This window comes from Takifugu flavidus, chromosome 18 (assembly GCF_003711565.1).
Source record: "Takifugu flavidus isolate HTHZ2018 chromosome 18, ASM371156v2, whole genome shotgun sequence".
Classification (NCBI taxonomy): domain Eukaryota; kingdom Metazoa; phylum Chordata; class Actinopteri; order Tetraodontiformes; family Tetraodontidae; genus Takifugu; species Takifugu flavidus.
Window position 1 is genome coordinate 168,977 of NC_079537.1, and position 12,931 is coordinate 181,907.

Below are 12,931 nucleotides of genomic sequence, written 5' to 3' on the forward strand. Positions count from 1 at the left end.
TGTATTCGATCTCTTTATGGGACTGATTAAACGGGGGAGTATTTTTTTAAATTGACTCTTTGGATAATAGGGTCCGAGACAATAGACAACTAAAATAAACATATGGTAATAGCCCAGCAGTTATTTAAACCCTTTTTATTCATAAGCCAACAGAAATCAACAAACGTTGTCACAGCCAGAGCTTCTTCTGCTCCACAAAACCCTGAGATCCAACTGAAAAATCTCATAAACCCTCCGTCTTCTTCTTTTGCATTTGCTCCACCACACCCATATTCTACTCAGATAAGGCACACAACTGTCACAATGCCGAGCTAGTCCGAAACTTTGAACGCAGTCTTAGGACAGGACTTGGGTGAGGAAGACCTGCCAATACCTGCTATGTAGGCCATATGATGCAGTCCCAGACACAAAGGCCCAGCACCTCATCCACCTACGGGTTGAAAACCAGTCCTTCCTTGTTTCCTTGTTCGGCAGCCTATAGTCCATGCAGAACTTCCATGCTGGGTCAGACTACAGGGTCAGACTTTACTGGTGTGTCCTTGCTCCATCCCCCCTCCTTACAGGTGAAAATTGTGGTTCCCGGTGAGTGAATGCTTGTGATGTCCATGTTACACAGACCCTGTTTGCCTGCTGACCACCCACTCTAGGGTAGTTGCAGGAGTAGATGGCCGTGCTGGCTGCAGTCCTAGCAAAGAGGAGGGCAGTGCTTGACATCATCACCTAGAGAACAGACTACCTGGGTGTGCACCATGCACACAAGCATCTCCACCCATGCTGGTCTCTGCTCTGGCACCTCAGTCGCAGCATTGACAGCAATAAAGTCAGCACTAATGATCTTGTGGCACTGACTGAAGACTTTCTCTCAATTGCATGATCAAGCTCTTTGTCTAGGGAAGTTGGATGACCGAATTGCTTGTGCCAGCATAAGCTCCTCTCCTCTCTGTCTTCAGGTATCATTGACTTCATAGCTGTATGCTGACCTCCAGCCCTGCTAACCCACTCAACTCTTAAACCAGCAGTTTTTTATGATTAATGTATTTCCCTGATCTCTGCCTATTCTCTCCTCTACCTGTCCTTCCTCTTCTCCTTTCTCTACTCAGCCGGCCATCAGCACGAGGGTCCCCCTACATGAGCCTGGTCCTGCTTAAGTTTTCTTCCTGTTAAAGGGGAGTTTTTCCAGCCACCGTTCCTTGTTGGGGGTCAGGCCATGGGATTCTGTAAAGCACCTAGAAACAATTTTAATTGTATCAGAAGCTATATAAATAAAGATTGATTATTTGTTTGAATGAGCATTTTATCATCAGCTTACAGCCTTACTAAGTGATTAGTCACTAAAAATTATGAGTTATGAATTGTAACACACATACAAAAACACATTAGAGCAGTTACTGATTCATCACAAGGAGTACAAATGAATAAATTAGTACAATTCCTGCAGGTGGTGATCCTACAGGAAGTTGGGTCCATGTCGCTATTTCGGGCTACGCCTGGCCAGGTCCCATACCCGGCCAGCAGACGCTCACCTGCGAGCCCCAACCACAGGCCTGGCTCCAGAATGGGGCTCTGGTAACGCCAATCTGGGCAACGTAAAAAACCTTGATTGTATTGTCATTATGATCGGTTGGTGAACCACCCTTTAGTCTCGCCCATTTTCTAGGAAGGCATTGCCTCTGGTAGTGCCTGGACAACCTAGCACCCAGGATCATTTGGGATTGGTTCAAGGCCCCCCTTGAACAACCACTATTTGAAGCTGCAGATCCAATCAACCTAAATGCAGCAGGTGAGTAAGATGTTGCCTCGGACCTGCCCTGCTGGGAACATGGCAGGAACAGAAAAAAAACAGGCAGGAAAACACAAAACACACTGAATCATAACAGATGGATCTTGAGGGAGTATTTTTGTTTTCTTTTTTGTTTATTTTTTTTGTCTTGTTCTGTTTGTTAATTATTGATATTAATATTATTTATTCTGTATGCCTGCCAATGACTCTCAGGTGATCACCCAGATCATTAGCATGTTAATGTTAACAGGGGCTGTATTTTCAAGCTCTGCCCTCAGGAAGTTTAGAACTGAAGAAGCCTTCTGGTGAGAAGGCGCAACGTCTTCAAGAAAACCCTAACAAATCCAGTTGATGCAGAGATCAAACTAATTCTGTATAAAGTTACAATAATTTGGTGATGCCGTGTGTGTGTTTGTGTTATTTATATTATATAAAGTTGTATTAAACAAATAAAAAATATGATTAAAAAAGAGTTTAAAAGACATTAAAATATTTTAAAATAGATATGGGTCAGATTGGGTCACTAGATTTTTCAGAAAATACAAGCAGTTCCTTTGATATATATTTGATATATTATATATTTGATATATTTTATATACCTGGGGATCCAGGTATATATAATAACACTCCATCAGTACCACGTTCTCTGCCCTGCTCCAGGTGTATACCTGGGGATCCCGCAGGCAAATGGTAACCATGAGGAGGCAGCTAGGAGGTCAGCCACAGCCAAATACCTGCAGAGGTTAAGACAGGTCCTGAAAAGTCAGCTGAATGGTAAGCATAAGATCCAGGCCATAAACACTTGCGCCCTGCCAGTAATCAGATACCCTGCTGGCATAATACCCTGACCACTGGAAGAGATACAAGCCACTGACATCAAGACAAGGAAGCTCCTCACCATGCACGGAGGGTTTCACCCTAAGTCCAGTGACCTGAGGCTGTACACAAAGCGAAGGGAAGGGGGCCGAGGACTAGTAAGTGTCCGAACTACTGTCCAGGAGGAAACAACAAGCCTCCGAGAGTACATCAAGAAGCTGGCCCCCACTGACCTACTGCTGAGTGAATGCCTCAGGCAACAAAAGCCCACCAAGGAGGAGGAACCTGAGGGGCTATCATGGAAGGACAAGCCCATGCATGGAATGTACCACCGACAAATTGAGGAAGTGGCTGATATCGAGAAAACATACCAGTGGGTGACAAAGGCCGGACTGAAAGACAGCACAGAGGCACTACTCATGGCTGCACAAGAACAGGCCCTAAGCACCAGAGCAATAGAGGCCAGGGTCTACCATACCAGACAAGACCCCAGGTGCAGACTGTGTGGAGATGCCCCTGAGACAGTCCAGCACATCACAGCAGGGTGCAAGATGCTAGCAGGCAAGGCATAACCAGATGGCTGGCATAGTGTACAGGAACATCTGCACTGAGTATGGACTGGAAGTCCCAGGGTCCAGGTGGGAGACACCCCCGAAAGTGCTGGAGAACAAGCAGGCCAAGATCCTGTAGGACTTCCAGATCCAGACTGAGAAGATGGTGGTGGCCAACCAGCCTGACATAGTGGTGGTGGATAAACACCGGAAGACAGTGGTGGTGATAGATGTAGCAATCCCGAGTGATAGCAACATCAGAAAGAAGGAACACGAGAAGCTGGAGAAGTACCAAGGGCTGAAGGAGAAGCTAGAGAGAATGTGGGGCATGAAGGCAACAGTGGTCCCAGTAGTGATTGGGACACTAGGGGCAGTAACACCCAAGCTTAGTAGATGCTCCAACAGATACCGGGAACCACATCAGAGATCTCTGTCCAGAAGAGTGCAGTCCTAGGAACAGCCAAGATCCTGCGCAGAACCCTCAGACTCCCAGGCCTCTGGTAGAGGACCCGAGTCTGAAGGAAGGAGGCACCGCCCAGAAGGGCGAGGAAGAGATTTTATATATATAGTAAATGTATATAAAATACGCGGAAATATATGGAAATCGTTACATATTAGATATACCCCTATAAATTTATACAGATGCTTATGTGTATATTATTTATTTATATGAATACTGAATTGACTGTTGCAAATGATATATAACTGTATCTTGGTTGAATATTTGGTGGATATCTCTCCTTTCTTCCTCTCTATCTTTCTGCTATTTTATCTGCATATGAGACTTTTGAGCGATCTGCGTTCTACACCCACTACTGAGCCTGTGGTGGAATTTTTATTTTATTTTAATTTTTACTGTGGAAAATGAACCTAAAACAATAGAATTACTAGAAACACAAGATGGTGAAATAATACATTATCTCGTCAACTCCGGATCCCACTTGCTTAAAATGTGGATGACTGAATAAATTCGTTCACAAATAAATACATAGCGTAAGATAGTCACACTCTTTTGTTAATGGTGCCAATCACCCTTTGTCTTTTCCGCGCCGCCACTGCTCACAATATCCACCCAATCGTTGCCTTTTTTCCCGCAAATGCAAAGCAGCGTTTGTTCCCGGCCAATCAGAAGGCACATCATGGGCGTGTTCAATAGCTGCGCGCGGGAAAGAACCGGAAAAGGACGCGATTTCCCGCGAAACAGATGCATAGGCGGTAGGTTATTCCATCTGCGAGTTCACATACAGGCGCTTATACTTCTCCACAGAAAACTTCATTATGTCTGGATTTGACGACCCGGGAATTTACTATAGCGAAAACTTTGGAGGTGGAGAGGGAACAGGGGTGGACGAAGGTGGACTGAAAAGGATCCACATCAAGAGACGGTTCCGTGAGTTTCTTCGCCAGTTCAGAATCGGAACCGACCGAACTGGCTTCACTTACAAATACAGGTGAAGGGAATGAAAAGCTTCATTAAAAGATAATTTATTGATGAGGTGGTTTGAAATCTATTCCAATAACACGATAAAGTTTCACATAGTTTGAAAACTGCATATCTACCGATATTGAGATTGAGAAGATGCTTTGTCATCTCAACATGAACTCAGAAGACAGCTCGCTGCCTGGTTTGACGGAGGCGACCACGTTGTTTATGGCGAATATATGACCCACAGCGTTGTCTTTATTTGGTGTTTCATAATTAAATGTTTATTAAAAAATGTAGATGATAATAGTTTAAACGCTATTACGTTGAAGCAATACTTGCATTATTTTTATGCAGAGATGAGCTCAAGAGACATTACACACTGGGAGAATTTTGGGTGGAAGTGGAGATGGAGGATCTTGCCAGTTTCGATGAAGATCTGTCAGACTGCCTTTACAAGATGCCCACTGAGAACCTGCCACTGGTCAGTCTATGATGTTCCGTCATCCTATTTTATTTTTTTTAATATCAATCTTTTGTGAGTATAGATTAAGTCAAACTTTGGTCCACTAACTTACATTGTAACATCTGGTGTTTGAATGTAGTAAATGTAGTTATTCTTTTTCAAAATTGTTTTATAGCTGGAGGAAGCTGCTAAGGAGGTTGTTGATGAAGTGACACGACCCCGACCTGTAGGAGAGGAGACAGTGCAGGACATTCAGGTCATGTTGAAGACTGATGCACATCATGCCTCTATTCGAAGCCTGAAGGTATTTGTATACTTCACTGATGTCGTTCACTCCTGGTCACCATTGGTCATGTGTTGTCATTTCCAACTTACAGTCCGATCAAGTGTCCCGTCTGGTGAAGGTGCATGGCATAATCATCTCGGCCACAGCGGTGAAAGCAAAGGCCACTAAAGTATGCCTGCAATGTCGTGGTTGTCGCAACATCCTTAACAACATCCCACTTCCACCAGGCTTGCAAGGCTATGCTTTGCCACGCAAGTGTAACGTGTAAGTACCAGATTTAGTTAGATCAGGGGTATTTTGGCTCGGATGCCGATGTTTTAATCATTTTTAGTTTATTTAGCCTTTATTTGAATAGATGACCTCACTAAGACTCAAGGTCTCATTTGAAAGACAGACCTGTAGCAAACAGACAAACAATAGAAAGATAAAATGACAGGCATATGGATATATCATACAAAGCATAAACTACCTGGTCAAAAAAAAGATGCCACCAGGTGTCGGACCACCTTTAACTTTGATTATGGCTTGCATATTGCTGTCCACTGTTAATTACATTTTCAACAAGATCTTGTATTGTGGGAGAGTTGGACCACTGCGGAGAGCCTTCTCTGGACTCTTAGAATAGGACCCTGTCATCAGGGAAGGAAAAAATTAATTAATGAAATAACCTGCTGTTCAGTATATTCAGATAGTCTTTTGACCTCAGTTGTTCAGCACATAATGTTTCGCAACCTACACCTGACCGACTGCAACAACCCCAGATCATATCACTGCCCCAAGCTGCTCATTTCAATCAGTTAGGGTTAAACGACTTGTTGCCCACTGAAAGAATTACCCATTCAGTAATTATCCAATTTGAGTTCTCATCTATTTGCTTAGAGAACTGAAGAAGCCTTCTGGATAGAAGGCAAAATGTCTTCAAAAGAGAAGAAAGACAGTCCAGTTGACACAGAAAACAGAAAACTACTACTACAAGGTGGTGACTTTTTTGGCCGGGCAGAGAGATAAAAGTAGTGAGCAGAGAAAAGTAGAATATTACTAAAAACAAGAGCAGACTTCCAAGGGTGCCTGTCCTCAGGTTTAAAATACCCAAAGCAGAAAGGAAAACAAATTGTGCCGAATCCTATTTGTAGTTGCACCATATGCAAATAGCTTTTTCAGAGTCCTGTCTGTACTGAGTATAATATGATGACATGTCTGGGGCGCAAGTTATACTAGCACTTTTTTTTCCACACAAGCAATAAGTATTTCAGCAGTATTCCAAGGGTTTGTTACCATAGAAGTTGCCATAGCAGTGACAGAGCCTGCTTATAGGTAAAGTTGTCCAGTAAACCAAAGTACAGTGAGGCAAGGATGAGTGCAGGCTTTACCACCTGTTATGAATCTTTGTGCTCTATGATGGATGATGCCCAACATCTGTAAAGACCTGTGAAAAATTAATTTACAGAGAATTTAGACTTGGGGAAACAAAGGCAAGGCTAATGGGTATCACGTAAACTCATGCTCTTTAAAAAAATAAAAATAAAAAATGTTACCACAGTGAGAATCCTGGCCAGATGAAGTGCCCCGTGGACCCTTACTTCATCATCCCAGACCGGTGCGTCTGCATTGATTTCCAGACTCTCCGCCTGCAAGAATCCCCAGATGCTGTTCCTCATGGTGAAATGCCTCGCCACCTGCAGCTTTACTGTGACAGGTAAGAACACCTGGGATGCTATTTCTTTTTTTTTTTTAGATTGCAAATTGCGTAGAATTACGAAGTGTAAAGAAAATAGTCAAACTTTTAGGTAAACATAAAGGTACAAATAGAGTATTTAGCAGTACTTTTATTTGAAACTGTAGTAACATGGCAGAGCTAAGCTGAATGAATGAATTTTGTTTTAAATTTTGCAGGCATTTAGCATTAGACATTGCCCATAAAAGAGCATGTGTCTGTCTACATCTATCCTGTGAGACGCATACAATATTATAGCTTTTGCCTCCAAAATCTTTATTCATAGGGGTAATTACTAAAATTCAGTACTCAAAGGTAACTTTACCTTCCTGGTAAAAAACATTTTGGCTGCATCTCTTTTCTCAGGTACCTGTGTGACCATGTTGTCCCTGGGAATAGAGTGACCATCATGGGTATCTACTCCATTAAAAAGGCGGCTGTCTCAAAAGTCAAAAGGAATGAGAAAAGTGCTGGTGTGGGTCTCCGTTCCTCCTACCTTCGAGTTGTTGGCATCCAGGTAGACACTGAAGGAACAGGTAGGGTTCTTCAGTTAAGGCAGAATACAACAATATTCAGATGCCAGCTGCAGGACTGTGATGTGGATATTTTGACCTGATTTGGCTGATCTGCTGTGTTAATTCTTTGGCACACTTTTTGGAACAAATTCTTCAAACAACAGAGAAACCTACTAAAAAGTTGTTTCTAGTACTGTGGTCAACTTGTGACAACTTCCTTTGTTTTCCAGGTTGTGGTGCTACTGCAGCAGTGTCTCCACAGGAGGAGGAAGATCTCAGAGCTCTGGCTGCAACTCCTGATATTTACACCTCTCTTGCAAGTTCTATGGCTCCATCCATCTATGGTAGTAATGATCTCAAGAAAGCCATTATCTGTCTGTTATTTGGAGGATCAAGGAAGAGGTGAGAATGTTGATTGTATTCCACTTGTGAATGATGAACCATGTCCTCCTTGTATATACTGTAACACTTACAAATGTGTGGTTATTTTATTTTATTTTTTTAGGCTGCCTGATGGTCTGACCCGTAGAGGAGACATCAACCTGTTGATGCTGGGAGATCCTGGGACAGCCAAATCTCAACTGCTGAAGTTTGTGGAGAGATGTTCACCTATTGGGGTAGGGCTTCCTGTAATATGTTATTCTTTGCTGTCTGATTCTTTAAATTGTTTGCGAGCGTCTGAGTGTAGTTATTTGCTATCAGGTATATACCTCAGGTAAGGGCAGCAGTGCAGCTGGTCTGACAGCCTCTGTACTGAGGGATCCCATCACCCGTGGATTCATCATGGAGGGTGGTGCTATGGTCCTGGCTGATGGTGGGGTTGTGTGCATTGATGAATTTGATAAGGTAAGAGGTTTTTCCTGTAGTTGTTTGATTTTATGTTCATGTCTTAAGATAAGTTTTGAAGACAAGTCATCTAATCCACCTCACCCTAATGTGTTTAGATGAGAGAGGATGACAGAGTTGCAATTCATGAGGCCATGGAGCAGCAAACCATCTCAATTGCTAAGGTATTAACCATAAAAAACATTTTTACTCATCAACAAATAACAATCTAAAATTTCTCAGGCTGGTATCACCACCACATTGAACTCCCGCTGCTCAGTGTTGGCTGCAGCTAACTCTGTGTTTGGTCGCTGGGATGACACAAAGGGGGAGGACAACATTGACTTCATGCCCACCATCTTGTCCCGTTTTGACATGATATTCATCATCAAAGACCAACATGACCAACAGAGAGACATGGTAAGAAAGCCTAAATTACTCCTAAATTCTCATGTAGTTATATTTATATTTCTCATTTTTGGTTTATTTCTAAAAATGTGTTAGACCTTGGCTCGTCACGTGATGAACGTTCACCTAAGTGCACAAACGCAGATGGAGAGTATTGAGGGAGAGATTCCTCTGACCACCTTCAAAAAATACATTGCCTATGCCAGAGCGTGAGTCTGTGTACTTTTTTTGGGGGCATTTTTATGTTATTTTTAATAGAAATTATGTCCTCTTCTCTGAATCATTTATATGTTTGGATTTAAATGTTAGAGGGCACAATATTGCTGAACTCCTTTTTGTAGGCCCATCATGTGCTTAGATATGTTTGTTCTTTACAGTAAATGCGGCCCCCGACTTTCAGCAGCAGCTGCAGAGAAGCTGAAAAACAGATATGTGTTAATGAGGACTGGTGCTAGAGAACATGAAAGGGAGATGGATAAAAGGCCCTCCATCCCCATCACCATCAGGTATGCTCAAATGTTTTATAGATACTGTATTTGACAACAAGTTTAAAGTGCAACTAAAACTTAACACAACTTGGCTGTCCATCCATTCATGCGTCTCCCGTTGAAGCATGAATTAATTCTTGCTTCTCATAATGCAGCATGAAATAATTCATTTAGTTTTTCAGTGGGGAAAAAATAGAGATTTGCTACTCCCCACTAGTGATTGGTCCACTTTGTAATGCTGTGGCTGTACTGCACCAGAGAATCATGTTTTACATCTTGTCTCAGTCTGAAAATCCTTTTTTTAAATTTTTTATAAACCCCAGTCAGATATAATTGGTCTCTGCACTAAAAAGGCTTTACCTTTTTAACTAGATTTTAATTCAAATGTCCAACTACCTACAGACAAACTGAAAATAGTCTCAAATGCATGCTTGTTTGTGCATAAACAATTGTAGGTTGATGTGTCCAAGTTAATTAAAACATAGCATTGGTATGACTTGTCAATTAATTTGGTTCTATCAAAGTCCAAAGTTACATCAGGCCACAAACATGACTTCCACCTCTGAAACTAAAAACCTTATTTCAGGCAGTTGGAGGCAGTTGTGCGTATTGCAGAATCCCTCGCCAAGATGAAGCTACAGGCTGTGGCTGGGGAGGAGGAAGTTGATGAGGCCCTCAGACTCTTCCAAGTCTCTACCTTAGATGCTGCACTGTCTGGCAACCTTTCAGGTACGGTTCTTTCATTTTTCTGCAATAAAAAACTACAGTATATGGCATCAATTGCAGCAGACATATTGCTGCCATAGTACTCGACAACACACCCTGCTGGTGGCACTATATGCAATATCACCCTTTACATGTCAGGGGAATTCCATTCAGAATATTAATATACAAATGCTGTTATATACTACATTCTAGTTCATACAGCAGTTTATACAGCAATGAACAACCAGTTATGTTAACCAATCAAAAACAATTACAGAAACAGTTTAGAAATAAATAAGTGAATTTATTTATTTTTTTTTTTTTTACAATGTGGCACAAATACTATCTTTGGCTTTTTGTGGTTGTTCCAGTACATTACTGTAGGTGTCAGTCCCAAATTTACCCTCTGTATTATGCAGCATGTTTGCATCATGCACGCAGTCATTCCTTGGATTTTGTTATTCAAGGAAAATTGAATTGAACTGCGTTTTCAGAAGGAATTTTCAATCTTGCCGTCAAATACAGATGGTAAACTTGATGCAACATAGCAATCCACACTAGATGCAATGACTGGTAATGGTACAGTGGGTTTTAATTCATTAACTATTGTGGAAAACTGTGGAATTTGAAGCAGGCATCGACAGCCACCATCCCCGTTCTTAGCCAAATAGCATTTTCAGCTATAGTTAATCTTACGTACACCATGTCTTTAAATAAAGCAAGCATTAACCGGTTGTCGTGGTTATCTATTTGAGTATTTCTATTTTTTGTTATACATTTATCTAAAGCCATCTTTATTTATTTTCAATTCAGATGTATTATTTCCTGACTGGAAAAAACATGGTCCCCAGTTTCTTTTAGAAGAAAGATGGCTTTGGGTGTGATATTTTTATTCTTAATAACAAAATGGCCTGGCTGGCAAAAACTGTATATTGTGAAATGGATATCTAAAGATGTGAAAAGGATGCCGTCAAGTCCATTCACAAAAAAGCTACGCATTAAATACCCGATGTGACTTTCGAAATGGGCTAGCATCTTGCTAATAAATGTTGGCGTATGTTTTTTGCTGCTTGGGAACATCGCTACCGTGACTACTGAGAACGATAACTAATTAATGAGGGAAAGTACCTGTCTTTTCCCAGTTGTGTGTTGTCTAAACCCTGCCTTGATCTCTGTAGGAGTAGAGGGCTTCACTTCTCAGGAAGACCAAGAAATGATCTCTCGCATCGAGAAGCAGTTGAAGAGACGGTTCGCCATTGGCTCCCAGGTGTCGGAGCACAGCATTGTTCAAGACTTCACCAAACAGGTTGGTATGTTATGGTGGTAAAAGAGCGTTCAAATTAAATAATGCAATGTTCCCTGTTAAAAAGGAAAAATGATGTATACTTGATATTGGAAACAGCAGCTCTATTTTCAACAAGGAATACAAAGACATAACAAATTAGCACCTTGTAGACACTGGTACTTAATTTGAAGTACCGGTATTCAAAATAAAGTCTTGGTCCATCTGTGGCACCTTTTAAATATGAAAATCAGTGCTACATTTTGAAATTCAGCTGAATTCAGGGTGTTTATAGTGCTAAGATGTTTTTGCCAAATGCAATATTTGAACATATGGGAGAACTGAAGAGTGACTTTACTTTTCTGATTGTTCTTTTACTTTTCCAGAAATATCCAGAGCATGCAGTCTACAAAGTCCTTCACCTGATGTTAAGGAGGGGTGAACTTCAGCACCGCATGCAGAGGAAAGTGCTTTACAGAGTCAAGTAAAGTATAATTAAATGTTGTGAATAGTTGTACTCTTTTCAAGCTCCTGATTACTATGCATGCTCTCAAATTGTTTTTAATCTGGAGTCAGCTGGTTCAAAGTGGTGTTAAAAATGGATAATTTTGTCAGCTAAATAACTCAGTTGAGATATTGTAACAGTGCCAGTGATGCTATCTAATAAAGTATTTGAAACAAACTTTAATTTGTGGAGAGCTGTTCTCTCGGTTAAATACTAAAGTAGTTCAACAAAGGAGTAAATCAGGGGTGCTCACATTTTTTCAGCATGCGAGCTACTTACAAAATGACCAAGTCAAAGTGATCTACCCACCACAAAAATGCAAAACATCTCATTTTCAAATGTATTGAGGATTCTTTGTATGTACAATGTATGTTGATGTACCTTGCATAACTGAATGAGCCAATTTTGCAAAACACACATAATGGGATGCATAGTCCGGACAGCAGCTGCTGACAGCCAGTCTCAAGCACACTTCCAAATGTTCATCAGTCATGGTGGAACGTATTTGGACTTAATAATCTTCATGTACTTAATAATCTTCAACGCGCTTCGAAAATGACATCGTGAAAAAAAAGTCCACCTCCCATTCCGTATGTTGTTTGCGCTTGATTGGTCACCTGAATGTCAAATTCAGTTGTCATCTAACTGGCTGCCCTGTATATCAATCAAGTGATGGGATAAATGATAGGCTGATATTTTTTAATGCCACGCCGCGATCGACGTAATGAGCACCCCTGGAGTAAATGGTTAAATATCAAATGGTCAGCTAAAATGAATGTAAACGGCTGCATTTACTAGCCAAATGTAAGTAACAATTTTGTATGTTTATTATTTACTAGCTAAATAATAATGGCTTGTTTAAAACCTTAAAAAAAAGCACTAGAGCGTGGCCTCCGCAAAGCACATAATATCCCCACATACTGAGGGACAGAAAAGCCTGGATAACCCTTTTTTTATGAAAAAATATTAGATGCAATATATTGTAGATCACAACTTCGCATAATCAATTTCATGTAATGCTGGAAACTACAAATACAGTACACTATGCTGCCACATGTCATATAGTAGACCCAAAACCATCATTGCATGGACTCCACTAGACCCCTGGCATGGTGTTTTCTGCCACCAAGATGTTGGCAGCTTATCCTTTAAGTCCTATAATTATAT

The 12,931-nt window shown here is 41.2% G+C and overlaps 1 protein-coding gene across 1 annotated transcript; it reads left to right on the plus strand.

Moving 5' to 3' along the window:
* Window positions 1–4,327: 4,327 nt before the first annotated feature.
* Window positions 4,328–11,941, plus strand: mcm5 (minichromosome maintenance complex component 5). The gene is made up of 16 exons (XM_057014471.1): window positions 4,328–4,598; window positions 4,928–5,054; window positions 5,212–5,340; window positions 5,414–5,586; window positions 6,863–7,018; window positions 7,403–7,572; window positions 7,782–7,953; window positions 8,057–8,168; window positions 8,254–8,397; window positions 8,496–8,561; window positions 8,620–8,796; window positions 8,881–8,993; window positions 9,162–9,290; window positions 9,859–10,001; window positions 11,156–11,283; window positions 11,646–11,941. Exons 1-16 carry the CDS (start codon window positions 4,426–4,428, stop codon window positions 11,745–11,747), a joined length of 2,214 nt encoding a protein of 737 aa, XP_056870451.1. The 5' UTR covers window positions 4,328–4,425; the 3' UTR covers window positions 11,748–11,941.
* The last annotated feature ends 990 nt before the right edge of the window (window positions 11,942–12,931 follow it).